Source organism: Podarcis melisellensis (genome assembly GCF_964234715.1).
Source record: "Podarcis melisellensis genome assembly, chromosome: 4".
Taxonomy (NCBI): Eukaryota; Metazoa; Chordata; class Lepidosauria; order Squamata; family Lacertidae; genus Podarcis; species Podarcis melisellensis.
The window spans coordinates 27,284,552-27,305,159 of NC_138531.1; the positions used below are offsets into that span (position 1 = coordinate 27,284,552).

The 20,608-nt window shown below is 41.6% G+C and overlaps 1 protein-coding gene across 3 annotated transcripts in view; it reads left to right on the plus strand.

The window, feature by feature from the left end:
• Positions 1-20,608, plus strand: part of TMEM255B (transmembrane protein 255B) — a 58,753-nt gene that overhangs the window by 31,153 nt on the left and 6,992 nt on the right. For all 3 annotated transcript variants that reach the window (XM_081907473.1, XM_081907472.1, XM_081907474.1), the window contains 3 exons: positions 8,074-8,163; positions 18,472-18,552; positions 19,366-19,451. In XM_081907473.1, the coding sequence (XP_081763599.1) occupies positions 8,074-8,163; positions 18,472-18,552; positions 19,366-19,451 (257 nt within the window). The remainder of the gene's footprint in view (positions 1-8,073; positions 8,164-18,471; positions 18,553-19,365; positions 19,452-20,608) is intronic.

Consider the following 20,608-nt stretch of genomic DNA (forward strand, 5'->3'; position numbering starts at 1 on the left):
AATTCAAAAGCATCAATTCTTCATGATTCATAGCAGGTGGGGAATCTCAGGCCCAGCAATCCTTCAGCGCTTTGCATCTGGCCTTTGACATTTTCTACAAGTGTACCAAGGTGAGCAAGACCTGACAAGCATTTCATAGGTTTCAATCTACTAGAGATCTTCCATTGCTTTGGTGAATTCTGAACTGTTTTGAGTCAGAAGTAGCTGCAGTTGCTTAAAGCAACAACTCAACAGCAAATCCATCTGCGTGGATTTTGGCATTGCGATGGATGCTCATGACTGAGTAGTTAATCTAGCTGACCAGCCTCCCTATTGTATACAGTAGTTGAATCAAAAGTCAGCTATTTGTGGGACTGGATTGTTATCTAGCTTTGTTACATCGTATTTGGTATTGATTTTGTAATATTATTAATGTTATATTTATTTCCTGCCCTTCACCAGCAGGTCTCAGTGCAGGTTACAACAATGTAAAGTTCAAAATCCAGAACATTCAAAACAGACTACAATCACAAGAATAGGGTGGGCTCTGAAAACACACATCTCAGGTGCCGAAAGCCAGGGCAAAGATACATGCTTGTTCACATCCTAGTAACTAGACTTTGATAATATTTGTACTCCAGATTAGGCTTTTGTTGTTCTTCAGGTTTTCTCCCCCATGTTTACGGCAGGAGTAGCCAGTGTGGTTCCCCCAGATGTTGTTGGATTACAGCTCCCATCTTACATTTATAGTCCGTTTTTCTTCTTTCGTGTTTCATAAAATTTTAAAATCACATTATTATTATTATTATTATTATTATTATTATTATTATTATTATACACCTCAGAGCAATAGAACCCAAAGCAATAATCCATCCAGTCACTGACCAGACCTAGATCTGCTTAACTTCAGCAAAGTGGTGGTAGTGTTATGTTCCTTCAAATCATACCCATTCTGGCCACTGACCATGTTGGCTGGGACTTATGGGAGTTGGAGTTCAACAGTATTTAGAGGGTACCTCATTGACTACCCTCAACTCATGGGGTTATTCTTATTTTTTAAGGTCCCCAAACCTACAAATGGCCTCCCACTCAACAACACTACCGTTCCCTGTTGCTCAGAGCATGCGAAAAAGATCAAGGCTACATTTGTGTGCCTTTTCTACGTGTTATAATAGGTTGCCTCAACTTTTCGGAAATGGAGAACTTGATGAATTTTTTATCCGCACCACTGAGTTAAAACATAGTAATGCAGTGATGGTCACTTGCCTGCCTGTGCAATTATACAGTTCACGTGCAGTTTTATTCCTGCAGATGTTAGATTTTTGTAGGAGGCACAGATGGTGAATCTCACACTTTAAGCTACAAACCCAACCCTTCATAAAATATTTTGATGGGTAATATGGTCTTCATAAAGTGCTGATACCAAACAATTTGAAGAACCAAAATATGGCCATGATTTATTGTTCTGTTTCATTGGTATCGACTAAGGAAGCAAGATTAAAAAAGCTGAACTATATTGTTTGGTGATGCTTCAGGTACTCTTTGGGCATTAACACAAGTGTCTGTGAGAGCTAGGGATAACTGTGATGGGCACCCCAAACCTCAGAACATGCAACAGTCCTCCCTTATACCAGACGACAGGCCTTAGAAAAGGCCTTAATCCCACCTCTTGGATCTAAGAAACCCAGCTGATCGTAAGATAGGTGACAGGAGAAGACATGCTCCAGCTCTTCTGTAGAGCTGTTTCTGGAGCACAGGATGGGTCGGAAAAAGAGGAGGAAGATGCAGGTCAGGCAAGTGAAGGACCAGGTGCTTCCGCACCCTCTCCTGCACCAGTGTCTCCCAGAATCAGGAGGAGACTGAAGAGGGATGAGCAGAGGAAGATTCCACGCAGTCTCTGACTGCGTGCACGCAGCCCGTCGGGGGGGGGGGGTTACAGAAACTGGTGGAGGGGGAGTGACCCTCTGTTGCTGCAACTGCTCCATAGAACGCAGACCTGGAAATAGTTGCCTAGATGCTAAACTGGTGTTCGTGGCTATTCGGAGCCATAGCTTTGACAATAAAGAGTTAGCTATCTGCTGTTTATGGGACGTGGGTGGTGCTGTGGGTTAAACCACAGAGCCTAGGAATCAGAAGGTCAGTGGTTCGAATCCCCGCAATGGAGTGAGCTCCCATTGCTCGGTCCCTGCTCCTACCAACCTAGCAGTTCGAAAGCACGTCAAAGTGCAAGTAGATAAATAGGTTCCGCTCCGGTGGGAAGGTAAACGGCGTTTCTGTGCGCTGCTCTGCTTCGCCAGAAGCGGCTTAGTCATGCTGGCCACATGACCCGGAAGCTGTATACTGGCTTCCTCGGCCAATAAAGGTAGATGAGTGCCGCAACCCCAGAGTCAGTCATGATTGGACCTAATGGTCACGGGTCCCTTTACCTTTACCTATCTGCTGTTTGCATTGCTTTGGCTGGGGAACACCCTTCACAATATATATATCAGCAAAATTAATTATTATTATTATTATTATTAACAACACATGTGATCTGATTAGGGCAGTTAAAGTCTTGCACTCTCCAACTCCAAGTAGCTCAGCCTGTGTTTTTCCTTCCCTTTGGCGGCATTTTCTGCTGAAATAGCAGTACTCTGAACTACAGCCATGATGACCTCTGACAATGGAACTGGCAGGCTGTAACGGGATGTTACACTCTCCTGCTGCTGTTGTATAGTGGGGTCTTAAGATGACGCTATTAGTTAAAATAGACTGGCTGTTTTAAAAAGTGAATAAGCGCCCATTATGATAGACTCCCATATTACGTCAGTTGGAAAAATGCCTGCAATTGATAGCACCTTTGGGCGTTGGGACAGGGCTGGCTTAACCATTAAGCAAAATAATCACGTGCTTAGGGCTTCATGGGAAGGGAGAGGCACCACAGAAACTTTCCATTGCCAGATTTACCATGAACCAGCAACTCCACTTTTCAGTTTACAAATTCTGAGATAAAATCTGTCTATATTAATTAAAGCACGAAAACACAAGATTCAGCTGTAAGCTAGTAATTAAATAGTTCATATCATGGAATAAAGTGGAAGTATACGAAAATAAGCATCGTTTTCCATCTCACTGTAGGTTTTCTTTCATTTTGAAAAATAGGTTCTCATTTATGGCTTATTAAAGTGTGTGTGTGTGTATGGGAACCAAAATCTTTTAAGTGCATAGGGCCTCTAAAGTTCTTAATCCGACCTCTAGGTTGGGGGCAAAAGGACCACCTCCTGGTCCATGCGTTAAGACAGGCAGGGAACATGTTTTCTAACGACTTCGACATTCCCAATTGCTGGCTTTCAGAAAACAGACCCTCAGCTGCTGCAGCATAATAGTGGTGATGTGCCTCATCCACTGGCCTTAAGGCCAGTTAGTCCCTACACCCTCTGAAGCAGTGGTGGACTTTGGGACCTCAAATGTCAGCAGCGCCCTGTGCGATGCTAAAATTCAGCCTCCAGCCTATTGTGCTCTGTTCTGCAGCATTGTTGTGGCTGCACCAGTTGCCTAAAATCACCTCTGCTGTGAAGTTGCCTTTCTTATTAGTTGTTCTAACGTGATTGCCCTTGAACCTTGAAGTTGCGTCGGACGTTCAGGTTCCAAAGAACGTTTGCAAACCGGCGTTTGGGAGCCAAAACGTTCGACTCGCAAGGTGTTCAGGATCCAAGACTGTATTTTAAAAGAGTAAACAATAGAATTTATCAACTTTGCTTTTCCTTTTTAACTGCCAAAGGCCTGTGCAGAGAGCAGCAGGCGATATCCTTGCCTGACGCCCTGGAGAGTGCTTGCCAGTCAGAGTAAACATTGCTGGGCTAAACAGATAAGCCTTCTAACTTTTCTGTAAGGGCACCTTGGAGGAACATTGACAGACCGCTTTAGGAATGCTGTTCTAAAGCTTTTGAGCTCTGATTCAGAAGGGACTGCTCTTTCCGACAACAGTTTACAGTACAATCCAAACCATGCTAGAGAGTCAGTGTGATTTAGTGATTAGTGTGTTGAACTAGGATCTGGGAGTCCAGAGTTCAAATCCCCACTCAGCCACGAAGCTTGCTGGGTAGCCTTGGGCCAGTCATGGTCTCTCAGCTTAACTTACCTCACAGGGTGGTTTGTGAGGATAAAATGGAGAGGGACAAGAACCTCCTACACCACCTTGAGATCCTTTGAGGAATGGTGGGATAAATATAACAAATTAAGTGTCTACTCAGAAGTAAGTCCTATTGAATGCAATGGGGCTAACTCCAAAATAAGTAGGGGTTAGGTTTGTAGTCTCTCATAAGGGGAAGGCATTTGGCTGCTGTGGTCAAGGGTTAGGCCTCACCTCCACAATGTTCTCATACGCTACCCTTGAATCTGACTCTTCTTCACCTGCCCAGAGTTCAATTCATACATTACCATAAGTCTAGGAAAGGCTTAGGAAGCGGGTGGTGTTGTGGTCTAAACCACAGAGCCTAGGGCCTGCTGATTGGAAGGTCGGTGGTTCGAATCCCTGCGACGGGGTGAGCTGTCGTTTCTCTGTCCCAGCTCCTGCCAACCTAGTAGTTCGAAAGCACGTCAAAGTGCAAGTAGATAAATAGGTACCACTCCGGCAGGAAAGTAAATGGCATTTCCATGCACTGCTCTGGTTTCGCCAGAAGCAGCTTAGTCATACTGGCCACATGACCCGGAAAAACTGTCTGAGGACAAATGTCAGCTCCCTCAGCCAATAAAGCGAGATGAGTGCCGCAACCCCAGAGTCGTTCGCGACTGGACTTAACTGTCAGGGGTCCTTACCTTTACCTTTTTAGGAAAGGCTTGCTTATGTGATAAGGTTTATTTGAAGAGACCAGGTTAGTTTGGGGGGGATTTGTGACTCCCATCCAGATTTCCCTGATTCTGAGAGCGGAGGAAATAACCTCATCTTTCTTTTGTGTACATTGTGAGACAAATATATGGCAGAATTCCCGAACAGGTTTCGTGTGCCATCTCCATCCATAACGCACAAAAATTGTGACATTTGTTACTATGGCAACTAAACAGCAAAATAGATTTAATATCCTGGTAAAAGGGTATTCAGTGATTGAAATTCATCACATTCTGCCTGAGTGGTTGCTGTTGGTGTTGAGGCACCTGTATTGTCAGCTAGTGACAGGGTGGTGAGACAGGATCAATAATTATCATCCTGTGGATACTATGTCATGTCTTCCATGCAGCAAACTCCCCGTCCCCATTCACAACTGGGTTGAAATGTGGACTCCACCTCTGCAGTAATTTTTATTTTTTTAAAACACGAGTTCTTGCAAGGGTGCTCAGTCCTCGGTCATTAAGGCATCTTATCGCTGCAGTAAGCAGCAAGCCTCACAATTTATGCCCTGTCAACCTATTCTTTCCAAAGGTCGGTGCCTCCGTAATAGCGCTGCTGTAATTGAGACGACACTCGAGGACTGTCACACTAGAGGAGATATGATTATGTCATGGCTACTGGGTGTTCATTATTCATTCATGTCTATTCTAGCTGTTGCACTTGCTACAATTACAATGGCTCTCTAATGAGAAAAGGGTTTTGTAGCTACCCAACTATAGAATCTCTTCCTGGGGGTGGGGGGTGGGAGCTATTCATAAAGATCTCTTAATGAGTTTCTCTTTAAAGTCCTTGAAGCATCCCCTTGTTCACATGGTCACCAGAACGGGTAAAGGATTATTTCCTTTCTGCCATTCAAAACAGCACTAAAAGAGCAAAGTGCTATAGTTTATCATTACATATAGTCAGATGGTGAAGGTGCCAAAACAGACAAAAATTAAGATGACACTGGGATGACCATACATTGGAAATAGTGAGACTGGGGGAATCAGTGTGCCTATTGCATATGACTAAACAATTTTGATTTTATAAACAAAGCAGAATCATTTATTGTTGTTTAATCAATTAGTCGCGTCCGACTCTTCGTGACCCCCTGGACCAGAGCACGCCAGGCACTCCTGTCTTCCACTGCCTCCCACAGTTTGGTCAAACTCATGTTGGTAGCTTTGAGAACACTGTCCAACCATCTCGTCCTCTGTCGTCCCCTTCTTCTTGTGCCCTCCATCTTTCCCAACATCAGTTTTTTCCAGGGAGTCTTCTCTTCTCATGAGGTGGCCAAAGTATTGAAGCCTCAGCTTCAGGATCTGTCCTTCCAGTGAGTACTCAGGGCTGATTTCCTTCAGAATGGATAGGTTTGATCTTCTTGCAGTCCATGGGACTCTCAAGAGTCTCCTCCAGCACCATAATTCAAAAGCATCAATTCTCCGGCAATCAGGCTTCTTTGTGGTCCAGCTCTCACTTCCATACATCACTACTGGGAAAATCATAGCTTTAACTATACGGATCTTTGTCGGCAAGGTGATATCTCTGCTTTTTGAGATGCTGTTTAGGTTTGTCATCACTTTTCTCCCAAGAAGCAGGCGTCTATTAATTTTGTGACTACTGTCACCATCTGCTGTAATCATGTAGCCCAAGAAGGTAAAATCTGTTGCTGCCTCCATTTCTTCCCCTTCTGTTTGCCAGGAGGTGATGGGCCCAGTGGCCATGATAAAGCTGAGGAAATGGTGCAACTCTTCGGCTTTGGCTGCCAAATGGTCTCTCCTTTTCCCACTCACACTTCCATTGCAATGGTTTATCTCTCCTCCCATGGGCTCATTCCTGTTTGGTATATGATGAATGTTTTGAGCTGAAGCACTTAATAATAAATACAGGGGTTTTTCATTATAGATGTATAGTACTTATCAACAACAAGTGAGAGTTTGGCTATGCAAAGCAGTAATAGCAGAACTGCTTGAGAATTTTTCATTTTTATTATTCAGCATCATAAGTAGCGATAAGCTTAGGAAAAGATAAGCTTAGCAATGAAGGTGAGTTTATGAAGAGAGAAGCGTATCATTTCATAACTATGATCGTTGCAAAGTGAGGTGGTAAAATAGGCTATGCCACTTCTGGCTTGCATGTGGGATGTGGCACTTTTAAAATTAAAACAAAACAAAACAAAACAAAGCTACTTGCAAGTAACGTACACATTGTTGAGAGAGCATCTGCTTCAGCCAATTTGCTGCTGTGATTGTTTTCTTATTTGTAGGGATATTTTTAGGTGGGAAAGCATTACAAAGACTGGTCCTCTACCTGCAGCCTGAAATAGTTCGGTCTGTCTTACCTCCTTGTAGTCTATTAGTACTTCATTTCCACCTCATGCATGCATTCTCAGCTAATTAGTTCTTAGCTAATTGTGTGAAGTGGCCCTAGAGCAGGCATAGGCAAACTCGGCCCTCCAGATGTTTTGAGACAACAATTCCCATCATCCCTGACCACTGGTCCTGTTAGCTAGGGATGATGGGAGTTGTAGTCCCAAAACATCTGGAGGGCCGAGTTTGCCTATGCCTGCCCTAAAGCTAATATGGGAGTTAGCATTCTGTTCTCATAGTAGCTGTATGAGGTAGGTCCTTACTGTTCCCATTTTATAGAATGGGCAATTGCAGCTGAAGAAACCACCCAGGACCATTCCCTACAATGGAAGTCTCCCAGGTGCACCTGCAACAAATTTATCCTATTAAATGTTTTAAATACCCCAGTGCATTGGTGTGGTACAGGAAAACATTGCTAGCCCTTTTGAAGTGCTGAATGGCCTGTTTGCTATTTATTGGCACAGACCATTTACAGATTTAAACGATTCCCTGATACGCATCTCTGTGGTGTTTGCTTAGCCATCCACAGGCTTTATTTATTTTTATTACTTTTAAAATTTATTTAAAAATATTCATAGACCACTTAAACATCAAAATGTGTCAAACTGGTGTACAAGTGAACGAAGGGCACCCGAGGCCAATAAAAGAGCATTAAATACAAAAATACTGTAGTAGTATTAGTTTTATATAGCATGGTTTGAAGAGATATTCTGACATGTTGGATTAAATGCCTGTTCAAAAACATTTGGAGCTTCCTAGAGAGTCAACTTCTCATCTTCTGTTCTGCAACACTGCAAGTTGGATGACCAAGTGTTTCATAATCAGGTTTCAGTAACTGTGTGAATATATAATGATCTAAGTCCACTTTTCTCTTTCTAGTTAATAGCATCCATTGTGTTCATCAGCTTTGGAGTGGTAGCAGCTTTCTGTTGTGCAATCGTTGATGGTGTGTTTGCAGCACGACATATAGTAAGTATGCCTTTTTGATATTCCTCTCTCCCCTGGTTAGCTTATGCTTCGTGCCTACTAAGCCATTTCTGGTTGTCGTGAAGATCTAGTGATCCACTTCATGTTCATCATGTGAGGGATATAGTTGGACAGTTAGCAGTTATGGAGCACGCACTTCCATGTGTTTAGTGTGGTTCGCATATTAGGATCATTAGGAAAGGGACCGAAAATAAAACTGCCTATATGATAGTGCTTGCTTTGCAATTTTCTGGTGCAGCAGCATTGCCTATGGTTATGGACACCACAACTCAAAAAGGATATTGTATAGCTGGGAAAGATGCAGAAAAGGGTAACCAAAACGACTAAACGAGGGTAACCAAAACGAAAAGCTTACAACACATGGGTTTTTAGTTTGGAAAAATGGTCTGTAAGAGCATTGGGGAACATGACAGGAGTATATATAGGGCAGCAGTTAAGGGCAGCATTCGAAACTCCCATTGCTCTAGGTGCATTTTGCGACAGGGAATTTCATCAGTGTGAGCAGTTTCTGATTTCTGGGTGCAGTACAGCGCCTAAAATTTCAGATTAAAACCACGGAGTGGAAGGAAAGGAGGACCTTTTTCTGCCTCCCCACTTCCAGCTACTCTCTGAAGACTGGAGAAGAGACCCTTTTAAGAATATTAGGGTGGGTGGGCAGGGGAAGCATGGCTTTGGGTTTTTTTTGCAGTCTTCAGATGAGGACTAGAACCATGTGAAAAATGAACATAGGATTTTAGCTACAGTTCATTCATTTTCAGCTTTGTATTCTCGTTACAAAAAAAGCGCGCCTAGGCATTCCCTTGTTGCACCCATAACCTAGGTTTAAGGTGCTATTGAGCCCCTAGCTTTCATATCTCTGTTTCTATCACTGGATAGCTGGTGAGCTGACTGAATTGCATTCCACCGTTATAAAATTATGTGTGGTATGGAGAAAGTGGCGAGAGAGAGTTGTTTCCTTCTCTCTCTTTCATAATGATAGAAAACAGGGCCATTCAATGAAACTGGAAATGCTGGACAGTTCAGGACAGTACAAAATAAATGACTTCAGCAGGCAACACATGAGTGGGGAAATGCCTATTGTGCTCATAATAAAATAATAAGAATGAATTTTATTTATACCCCACCCTCCCCAGCCAAGACCGGGCTCATGTCATGCTTGCAGGCTTCTCATACGCATTTGTTTGGCTGCTGTAAGGATAGGATGCTGGGGTTTTGGTATAATCCAGCACGGCTCTTCCTATGTTCTTATTATTTCAGAAATGTTTACAGGGAAGTCAGTACTCTCTTTCTTGTACAGCAGACAGGGGTCTGAGGCAAAGTGATGTTTGATACCTAGGTAGGTTACTTCCTGAGTTTATGTCAAAACTTGAATTAGAGTAGGCTTTCCCAAACTTGGGTCCCCAGCTTTTTTTTTTTACTACAGTTCCCATCATCACTGACCAATGGTTCTGCTGGTTAGGGATGATGGGAGTTGTAGTCTAAAAACAAACACAAGTTTGGGAAACCCTGAACTAGAGTCTTCCTGGTTCATAGTCTTGGTCCCTTGGTGCTCTGAAACTGTTGGGGAATTTAGTGAATCCGAGGGGTGAAAGATGTGGAGATAATAAAAATTATATATAAAAAATATATAGAGCTGGAAGAGAGAAGTTAATTTCAAGGTACAGAAGTTTCACATACAAGTGTTGTTTTTTCTTTTTTGAAAGTTAATGAATATATGGAAATATGGAAGAAAATAATAATTATTATTATACTCACTTCTCGAGGCTCCATAATTCCCCCCCCCCCGCAAAAAATGGGTCAGTATTGTGAGGAAACCACAGTATAAAAATATATGAAGTGACAGAATTGTGTGGTGGAGTACTACTCATGTCAAATATAACTTAACCACCCTTGATCACAGCGAAATATATAATGTGGCATCTTATTTTTATTTCAGTCATGTTTTCATTAGAAAGAGATGGCAATCGTTTATAAGAAATAATGCACAATCTTTTTCACTGTGTGCCTATTTTCTTTTTCTTTTTTGCCTGTTTTCTTAATGCAGATAATTTATTTCTTTCCTGCTTTTCTTAAAAAGTCATGAGCAAAATAATGAAAGTTAGCTATGTTCTGTCTTTCACAAAGTACCTCCAGCTTTTTAAAAAATAAAGGAGAGGGGGGGGATCCATTGTTATCACATGTGAAGATGGCATAAATTTGGCACAAACACTACTGAAGAAAAATGTATTTCAGGATATATAGCTCCACATGATTTGCCCCATTCAGAGGAAAAAAACACTTCACTTAATAGAAAGCTCTATAGAAAAGCACTTACAAAAATTAGAAGCTGATGTAAAAGGGACTTGATTTAAAGTACCCCTGTCTCGTGTGAGAAATCGTAATACAGATGTCGTTTGCTTTGTTCACATTCATCCCAGCGTTTGTGCATTCAAAACCACTATTCACCCCCCCCCCCATTTTTTAAAAAAGTGGAATGCCTGGATCAACTGAAACAAATAAAGGTGGAAGTAGTTTGTAATGATGTTAGTTCGGGGCAGGGCGGAGGGAATACAGATATTACAGGAATCCATTATCTGTGAATCATGTTTGTTGGCGGTATATTGTTACACAGCAGTAGAGCTGGGCCTTGCATGTAACTTAATATCCTTTCAAAACAACAAAACAACCTTTTCACCAGGCATGTAGAAAACAGTTGCTCCCCCTTGTGATTCTATAGCTTGGCGGGGGTGAGGACAAACTTTCAAGGCTAGGTCTCTTCATCCAAATACAGTGGTACTTCAGGTTACATACGCTTCAGGTTACATACGCTTCAGGTTACAGACTCCGCTAACCCAGAAATAGTACCTTGGGTTAAGAACTTTGCTTCAGGATGAGAACAGAAATCGTGCTCCGGCGGCAGCGGGAGGCCCCATTAGCTAAAGTGGTGCTTCAGGTTAAGAACAGTTTCAGGTTAAGAACAGACCTCCCGAACAAATTAAGTACTTAACCCGAGGTACCACTGTACTTAAAAGGGAATGGTGTGGGTTGGGAGGATAAGGTATTTATTTTGCAATGCGCTTCTCCAACCAAAACATGTCTAAACAAATGTGAATATTAGTGGTGAGGTATGCATAAAATGTATCTATTAGTGAAAATAACGTACAAAATGCATTCTATTAGGGACGTTGCTTGGGGGAAAAGTGCACGTTAGGGAAAGAGTGCACACACACCAAAATGTATTTTTGAAGAAATTTATACTAAAGTGCTGATGAATGCTGAGGATTAGCGGTAATTGCAATCTAATGATGGCATGTGAGCAGAATTTAAGACTGGGAAAATGAGAACCTGAGGGAAGTCAGATTTGACAGTCAAATTCAGTGTAGTTTGCTTCTGAGTAAGCGTCATAGGATTGCACTGTTAGGTACTTTTCCTTCTGGGATATGGGTGGCGAGGTCTAAACCACTAAGCCTCTTGGACTTGTCAATCAGAAGGCTGGCAGTTTGAATGTGCACAGTGGGGTGAGCTCCCATTGCTCTGGCCCAGCTTCTGCCAACCTAGCAGTTCAAAAGCATGCCAGTGCAAGTAGATAAATAGGTACCACTGCGGCGGGAAGGTAAATGGCATTTCCTTGCACTCTGGTTTCCTTCACGGCGTTCCGTTGCACCAGAAGCGGTTTAGTCATGCTGGCCACATGACCCAGAACGCTGTCTGTGGACAAACGCCGGCTCCCTCAGCCTGAAAGCGAGATGAGCGCTGCACGCCATAGTCGCCATTGACTGGACTTAACTGTCCAGGGATCCTTTGCCTTTACTTTTTATCTTTACTTTTCATTCTCCTTCATCAAATAGTAATTAGTATGAGTTAATTTTTAAGAGTCTGGCAAAATCCTGTGGGGAGGCCCTTGCCAAAAGTTTAACTTCTTTTATTATGGATCCTTTTAAAGGAATTTGTGAATTCCATGGTGCCACCTGGTGGCTTTTTTCTGGAACAGGAGGGCATTTCTGGGAAGAACCTCATCCTGTTCCATAAAAACCACAGTATCATACATAGAACATGCTATAAAATGAAGATTTGGGACAGCATGATGCATGAATCATGTTAATTTTAGTTCCAGGGAGCTTTTGACGCTAAAAATCCCACAGGGCTGTCTTTGTTAGTCTGTTGCCTTAGAAACAAACAAAGAATCCTGTGACATCACAGAGACTGATAAATTTGTTATGGCATAAATGGTTGTGGACCTCAGGCCATTTCAAATAATCAGAATGGCGCCTCTTGTTCACACATGCCTACTCTTTCTCCACTTAACCGTATTGACATAGTTTTTGGAAAAACCAATGCTACCAGTAAAATTCATTCTATTTATTGGCTCTCTGTAAAAATAGAAGCAATTCTGTTGATAAACGGCAAGGCAGTAGGAAACCGAACTCAAATAATATGCAATGCCTTCCCACAATTAAATTAGCCAATCGCTTTGAAGGAAAACGTTAGGCCTATTTTTCCTTCTCCATGGTGGTGCAAGATGCAAAATCATAACTAATTACCTTTAATATCATTTCCTGAGTGAGTCATTAACGTAATTGCACAGCTCATATGGCAATTTCTTTTATAAAAAAATTAAATTAGCATTCATCATTCCGAATGGGAAAGTAACTTTAATTCACTTCTTGGGTTTAGATTTTCTTTGTGTTTAAAGCTCTGCAGCCTATTTTATAGCTTTGTTTTATTTTTCTCAAGAGCTTTTACATGATTGGTGATGATTAGTTAAAGGGACAAAGAACTTGCAGCTGTCCAAATGTTTTTTAACTACAACTCCCACCAACCCTAGCATAGCCAAAGCTCAGGGGTAATGGTACTTGTATGCCAACAACATCTGGAAGGCTGTAGGTTCTCCCTTCCTGATTGAAAGCAAATATCTGGGTGTTTTCCTACAGATCATATGAAATGTATATGCAATTTTCCTGGTATTTCTTTATTTTGAAAATGTGTCTCAGGCTATGCGGTTTGCTCTAGGTTTTATGCTATTCATTCCTTTCTTCCAAATGGGGCTGTGCTTACAAGGCTGTAGCCTGGACCCAGATTCCACTGACCTAAGTGCAAACAGTTTCTCAGGTTGCCAGCAGGACCATTTCAATTAGCAACAAGCGATCAATAACACAATGGAAAACTGGACTTTTCTCAGGCAATAAGCAGGTTGATACAGTTGTAAGGTGTACCTTCCTACTTACTGGAAAACCAAGACACAAAGACTTTAAACTACCGTATTTTTTGCTCTATAAGACTCACTTTTTCCCTCCTAAAAAGTAAGGGGAAATGTGTTTGCGTCTTATGGAGCCAATGCAGGCTGCGCAGCTATCCCAGAAGCCAGAACAGCAAGAGGGATTGCTGCTTTCACTGCGTAGCAATCCTTCTTGCTGTTCTGGCTTCTGAAATTCAGAATATTTTTTTTCTTGTTTTCCTCCTCCAAAAACTAGGTGCATCTTGTGGTCTGGTGCGTCTTATAGAGCGAAAAATATGGTATATATTAAAAGTCTTGTTTAAGGCTCTTTTTGTCTAGGGAGACACATTAGAACTTTCCATACAGAAGCACAAGATTGGTTGCTGAGGTGTCTGAACACTTTGTTTATTACTCTTACATTTTAATATTGTATTGTGAGTGACACATGTATTGTTTAAGCGCTACGTGCTTTTCTGTGAATTTGACAATTGTTTATTTTGCATCAGAAAAATAATAGCATCCCTTTTTACAAGGGGTGAAAGAGATTGATATATTTTTTGGATATGCAAGTAGGAAAAATCCAAGTCTGAGTGGCGTTAGAATATATCACCATGGTATCACTGTTTGTTTGAAAACTGGCTTGAAAATAGTGCTGTGTTTTTCAACCCAGGAACATATGTTCCATGTCATCATAAAATCAAGCAAAGTTGAGTTGGCAGAAATTACTTCACAAGGACTTTACAGCAAGGTGCTTTATTTTAACGCTATTTGTAGTGATGTTACAAATGTGGATTTTTTTTAATGCAGTGCCATGACAACAAATGTATAGCAGATAAACAGAGAAAAAGTGCTTGGCCCAAGAAAAGCTACGGAGAACATGGAAGCATTCATAATTCTTATAAATAAATCTGATCACCTACCTCTCCTGATTTTTGCAGTAATCACAGTGATCTGCCTGGCTTAGAGCTTCAGCTTACTGACCTTAGTATTTTATCTCAAAACTGCTGAAGAAGTGTAACTTAGACATATGTTTAGAAGTTTCGCTATATAGAGGGGTATCTGCCAGGAGCTACTAATTTCATAGTCAGCAGCAGAGAGTAAAAATAGCAAAATGCAGATACTGCAAAGGAAAGATGAATTCTCTGCCTGGCAGCATTTAGAATCCCAAGCTCAAGACAAAGTATACCCCAAATACACTATAAGTTTGGTGGCATTGTCTCATAAGTCCAGATCCACTGTGAGCACATTTAAATAAAGGGGATAAATAAAGGGGATATAATTTTTTTGCACGTGAGAACAAATTCTGCCAACCTCTGAACTATCAGGTAGTTATGGGCTGGAACCAAGGTTGATTCTCAGATACTTACAAGAAGTACCAGCTGCTTTGTCTTGCTTTTAAAATATCAAATTATTTTGTTGTTTTTAAAAATATACATTAGTGCCCTTGGGGTGTTAGAGGAGCGGTAGTACCTGTGATGGGGGACACATTCTGCTCCTTCTGGGGTCGTTTGCCCACCTTTGGTCCCCACCCAGCTCTCACCTGTCAGAAGCTGTCAGCATGCAACAACAGCCACACCCCGAGAAATGGCTTCAAGTGACTGGCAAAACTGGGTGAGGGTAGCTGATTGGTCTCAAACACTTGGTGAGTTAGGGACTTCACCCAGCATGCAAAGGCAGGCTCCAGCAGATTTAGCATAGTGGGTCCAATGGTCAAGGAGCCAGTTTCTGCGTGCGCTGTAGACGGAAGTGAGAGGCAGATGGGACTCATCAAACTGGGAAGGTAGCCCTTCTAGGAAAAGGAAGCTTTGATCCTAAACTTCGGCTGCCTTGTGGGATATCTTCAGGAGAATAAAAGGCTAAGGAGTAAACCCTATACTGTACAAATCCAGAGTGGAGTCCCTAAGGTGGTTGGATGGCACTGACAGGCACTTCTGGCAAGTCCTGCAGCCCAGCTGGTGCCAAATGTATTGCTCTGGCTTCCTTTGGACCACATGAGCGAAGCCGATGGTCTTGTTGTCTGGGCATCCCAGGACCTCCATACACACCTCCCAGGCTTGTGCCCCAAAGAGGTCACTTTGGTGCTGCTAACACAGCAGTTTGGCATCACCCACAGAAGCACACCCCATTGTTTGAGGCAGATGGATGGCTTTCAATCATATTCTCAGGGCAGTTGAATTGCCAGTTGGTTTTGGATTTCTAGCTCACTCAGTCGCAAACATGGGCAGTGAATGAAAACATTTAAGCTAGGGGTATGGAGCCTTTTGTTAGATTTCATGTGCAATCAGATGAAAGTCTGACGGATCATGCAATGTGTGTCCTTGCTTTGGAAAGCTAGTGTAAGCTTTAAAATATCTGCTTTCTGATTCCACACTTTCTATGAGTTGTGTAGATATATCTACCTGCCTCTAGAGGGCGCGCACACTCTTCCTAATATTGGAAACTTTTATTTTATAAAAGTAGTTCAGCATTCTGTTCTCACATTTGCCAACTAGATGCCCATGGGAAGCTGACAAGCAGAAGGTAAGTGCAGTAGGAATCCATCATTCTGAACTGATGTTCAGGGGTTGCTGAATATAACTAGTTGTCTCTGAAAGCCATATCGGTCATGAATTTGTCAAATCCCCTTTTAGAGCTGTTCAGACGGCCAACCATCACTACATGTTCTAGTGGTGAATCCCAGTTGTTATTATGGTTCTATGTCAGAGGATCAGAGACCCTTGTATATAACTCAGCAAACAGGATTTTGACCTAAGTCTATACACAAATGAATACTGGGGGCTCTTGAAAACTCTCCCAACACAGAGGTTTTGGACATTTATCATTGCAGGGCAATGACATGAAGCGAGATTCTCTTGCATTATTCTGCAGGTTGTGGAAGGCTTGTGGCCATTACTGTGGGTGTCTATGTGAGTTTTGATGATACAGTATAAGAGATATTCTGCTTACGCACACGCTGAAATAAATGATTTGTGGACGTAGCATGTGTTGGACAGCAGTTAGCAAATAAAGCTGTCCAGTGAGTTCTTTATAGACAGTTCAATAGCAGTATTTTCCTAGCTTTTATATTTGGTCCATTTCACTTTTCCATTAGATTTGGTCCATTTCACCTTGCTGCTGTTAAGCAATTACAATGCCTATAGATATGCACTGTATGTATTACTCAGGGTAAAGGGTGTGAGTCCATGTGATTTATGAGCTACTTAAAATAAAATCAGGTTTCGCCTCATTTTGATTCCTTATCTGGGGGAAGGGGTTTGTTAGAAAGCTCCAATTAGTTTAGTCTAGTCCATAATCATTTGTGCAATGTATTTTGAGATCATTGATGGACAAGCAAAGCTTCCCACACTGATTTTTTTAAAAAAAGTAATCTAGTTTGGAATCTCTGCAAGTTTGATTCACAGAGTTAAGCTTGAATTTAAGCTAACCACCAAAAGCAACAACTTTAAGCATGGTTTGTGGCGCAGAAACCAAATTCTGCATGGTTTGTGTGTGTAACAAGACAAGATAGAGTGCTTGGTGGGGAACAAAGTTGATTTGACTGTAATTGGAAAACTGGTTTGGGATATCCTACTTTTCCTGAAGACTCAGGCTGTGTTCACACATACACTCTGAAATGCACAGGGATCATTTCCCCCCCAGTGTTATTTTGTACGTAGATGTTTGTGGTTGTACACACCTTCATCTAAAGCAGCAGCTACTCTTTGCGTTGTCTGTACCCACAGATGGTGATGTTTTAAACTAGTGTGCAATTGTGTTTTCTATTCCTCTCTCCTCAATGAGTGTTTCCCCAGATATTTTTTTTTTTAAAGCCAGTCTTTTGAAAGGTGCTGGAAACTTGTATGTTGATATACAAATGATATATATCAGTATAAAGAAGCAGCTAAGTTACTGCACTGCTTCCTGTTTGCCTATTTCATTCATAGGCAAGTCAAACATACATTCCTGGCACAAAATGGATTATAACTGCTCCTTTAGACTGACAGTTAGTGTGGGTCAAAGATGACATGGGGATGGCATGTGTACAGCACACCCAAAAGGTGCCTGCCTCCATCACTGAATGCACGTTGCCATGCAGGATGTGCACAACCTCAGGCTTGCAGTCTTGAGTCTGCGCTTGGATCCTGCATTGCTCCTGAATGCACAAGAACTTTGATCAAACATAGAATTCGTTAAGCATGTAACTGGAGAAAAGAGGAGGGAATGCCCAAGCACAGAGTTTATTCCCAATATTCCTGACTATGGTTTGGAGGATGACAAGTAGGAACCGTTAGAATTCTTGCTCCGTGTTTGCAGTCATGAGATTGTTGTCTATCACATGATGGTGTATGTTTTCATTCCACAGTGTGGGAAGTGATGGAGACAGGATGTTTTGATGTTACTGTGCTACTCTGGGACTTTTGTCCTTTGTTTCTTTCTCACTTTGCTGTCTGGTAAGAAAGAGGAAGGAGCTAAAGCAGAATGCTCTGAGTGTTATTATATGTAAATAAAGTAGATTAGCCAAAATGCTGTGCTGCTGAGTTTTGTTACGCGAACTGCAAATATTCTGCAGGATCGTAAGTGTGCTGATGCCTCTTGGTATCAGTCGCTGTGATGTTTGGGCTGAAGAAAGCTTTCGAAGCTCCCGAACGACCAGGAGGGAGAGAACATGCCAGTCGGGCATGTGTCTCTACCAGGGTCCTACAGGAGAGTAGGATGATCCTAACGGGAACTAGTTTTCGTTACTGCCCAACTGCTCTTGATATTAGGAATTGTTTTAGGAGATCCTATCTAAATCCTATCTAAATGTTTATTTCTATAACTTAAACCTTCAAAATTGCAGTGTATGAATTGCCACCAGGCAGTGTATGAATTGCCACCATATGCATATATGATTATATTTTCCCAACACACATTACCCTCCTTGCTGAACATAACCACTTATGTCTTGCTTCCAAGCCAACAATTGTGTGTTAGAAAGGAAACACGTGGCAAAGTGTTCCTTGGCTATCTAATTACCTAAATGGACTTAACAACTTTACAAAATTGATGCAGTTTGTCTGGGAGATAATTGCAATAATGTATCTCAAAGCCTTGCCTTTTTTCTCTTTTTTTTGCAGGAACCCAGGCCTTTATATAATAAACGGTGCCAGTATTATTCAAGTGGAGTTGGATTCTTATATGATGTTTACCAGACCGAGGTAAGCTATTATAGTGTAGTTTTTGTAGCTTTATGAATGGGGAAAGCCACTTCCAAGATGACTAGGAGTATAAATGTTTTGCAGTCAAAGCACTCAGCCACGGTGGATTTATTTTTCAGACTTAAAACACACTATCATATTTGTAAGAAGAATATTTTCTTTGGAATCAAAGCTATTCTCATTCCATTCTTGTTGCTTAATGGTCCCTTGGAATGCATTCCTTAGACATAACTCTTTTTTCTTCTTCTTTCTCTTTTTTACTGAGTGGCATATTGTCATATATACCCAAGTTCAAGTTAATAGGTTTATACTGGCCCCAAACTACAACTCCACAGTGTAATAGTCTGACACGGTCCAACAATGTCTGCATTTCGTATTCAGATTTATTTTGGGTTGCGGTTCTGCAGCCAAGTACAGGAGCAGTTGTGGGCAAATGGACTTTTGACTAAAACCTTACACTGAATACATATTGTTTTTGGTCTGTGTTACTGTATGTTTTATGCCGAGCGTATATATATTGGCAAGTTCTGAGCAAAAGGCCCATCTATTGTTTTGCAAGCAGGACAAGGAACAGAAACAAAATCGGCCCCAAGGAAAGATGAATTCTGTAAAATAAAACAGAACAAGGCTACCTAACAAAGTGGAAGGGGATTTGAGCAGCCATTTTGCTCATGGGGATTTGTTTCCAAAACAGCTCCTTGATAGATCAGGGCGAAGCACACTTCTAATTTCTGACCACAGTGCGTGGTGTAAACTTAGGGGACAGAACTTCAAGTCTCCCAAATGAAGATTTGCTACCTCCTCTTTCTTCAGGTGACATGTTACACCTTAAACAGCAAGTGTCAGCTGAAAGTGAAGAGTAACACATGCTACTGCTGCGATTTGTACAATTGTGAAAAGTAAGTACCTGTGGACAGCAGGTTTGGAGGGCTCCTGTCAGTCTGAGCCTCTTCAGCCACAATCTGTTGTAACCCAATGGATGCTGTAATCTGTAGTCTTATAAAGCAGACATGTTTCTTCCTGCAAAAGTCACTATTATAGGAGGAGCCTATTCATTTGCTTTTTCAGATAGCCATGTATTTATAATGTTAGTCATAAAATCTGGGGAGAAACCATGCTTCTCAGTAGCATTACCTGGCTCTCTAATACAAACCCACTCAGAATGAATGACGCAGTAGAATACATCAGCCAGGCCTCTTTTACTCCTGTTCTGATGACCTGCTATTAAACACAAGTTCAGTGGGGAATGGGCAATGACTAGGTTTTCCCCCTGTGATTATTATTATTCCACTCATCTGACTGGGTTACTCCAACCACTCTAGGTGACTTCCAACAAATTAAAACACAGTAAGACTGCCAACATTTAAAACTTCCCTATACAGGGCTGACTTTAGATTTCTTCTAAAAGTCAAGATAGTTGTTTATTTCCTTGACCCAAAACACCCTCCGTTGCTAATATGCATGTTAGCACTTGTGGAAGAAAATGCCATGTTATTGCAAGAGACCAAAGTGGAGTGGGCAGAAGGGGAGCCCAGTTGGAAAGTAGCTTGTAGATTTTGTCACTAATAGACAGAGGGCCTTCTCGGTAGTGGCACCCACCCTGTGGAACACCCTCCTATCGGATGTCAAGGAAATAAGCAGCTATCCTATTTTAAAAAGACATCTGAAGGCAGCCCTCTTTAGGGAAGTTTTTAATATTTAATGCTGTATTGTTTTTAACACTCAATTGGGAGCCGCCCAGAATGGCTGGGAAAACTCATCCAGATGGGTGGGGTATAAATATATTATTATTATTATTATTATTATTATTATTATTATTATTATTATTTAAACAGATTCATTTATTCTGCCTGCCCCAAGCAGTGGCTTTAATTTCTTTGTATGCTTTCTATCCAGAATCTACTTAGGTTACTCTCTTTGCTTGGGCCACTTCCTGCTCAGATGCAAACATTAGGATGGCTTTCAGACTTTTTTTTTCATTTTATTTTTTTGTTTTCAAATTTCTAGTCTACCCTATACCTAACCACAGCCATAAAAAGAAAATATCTAGCCACCC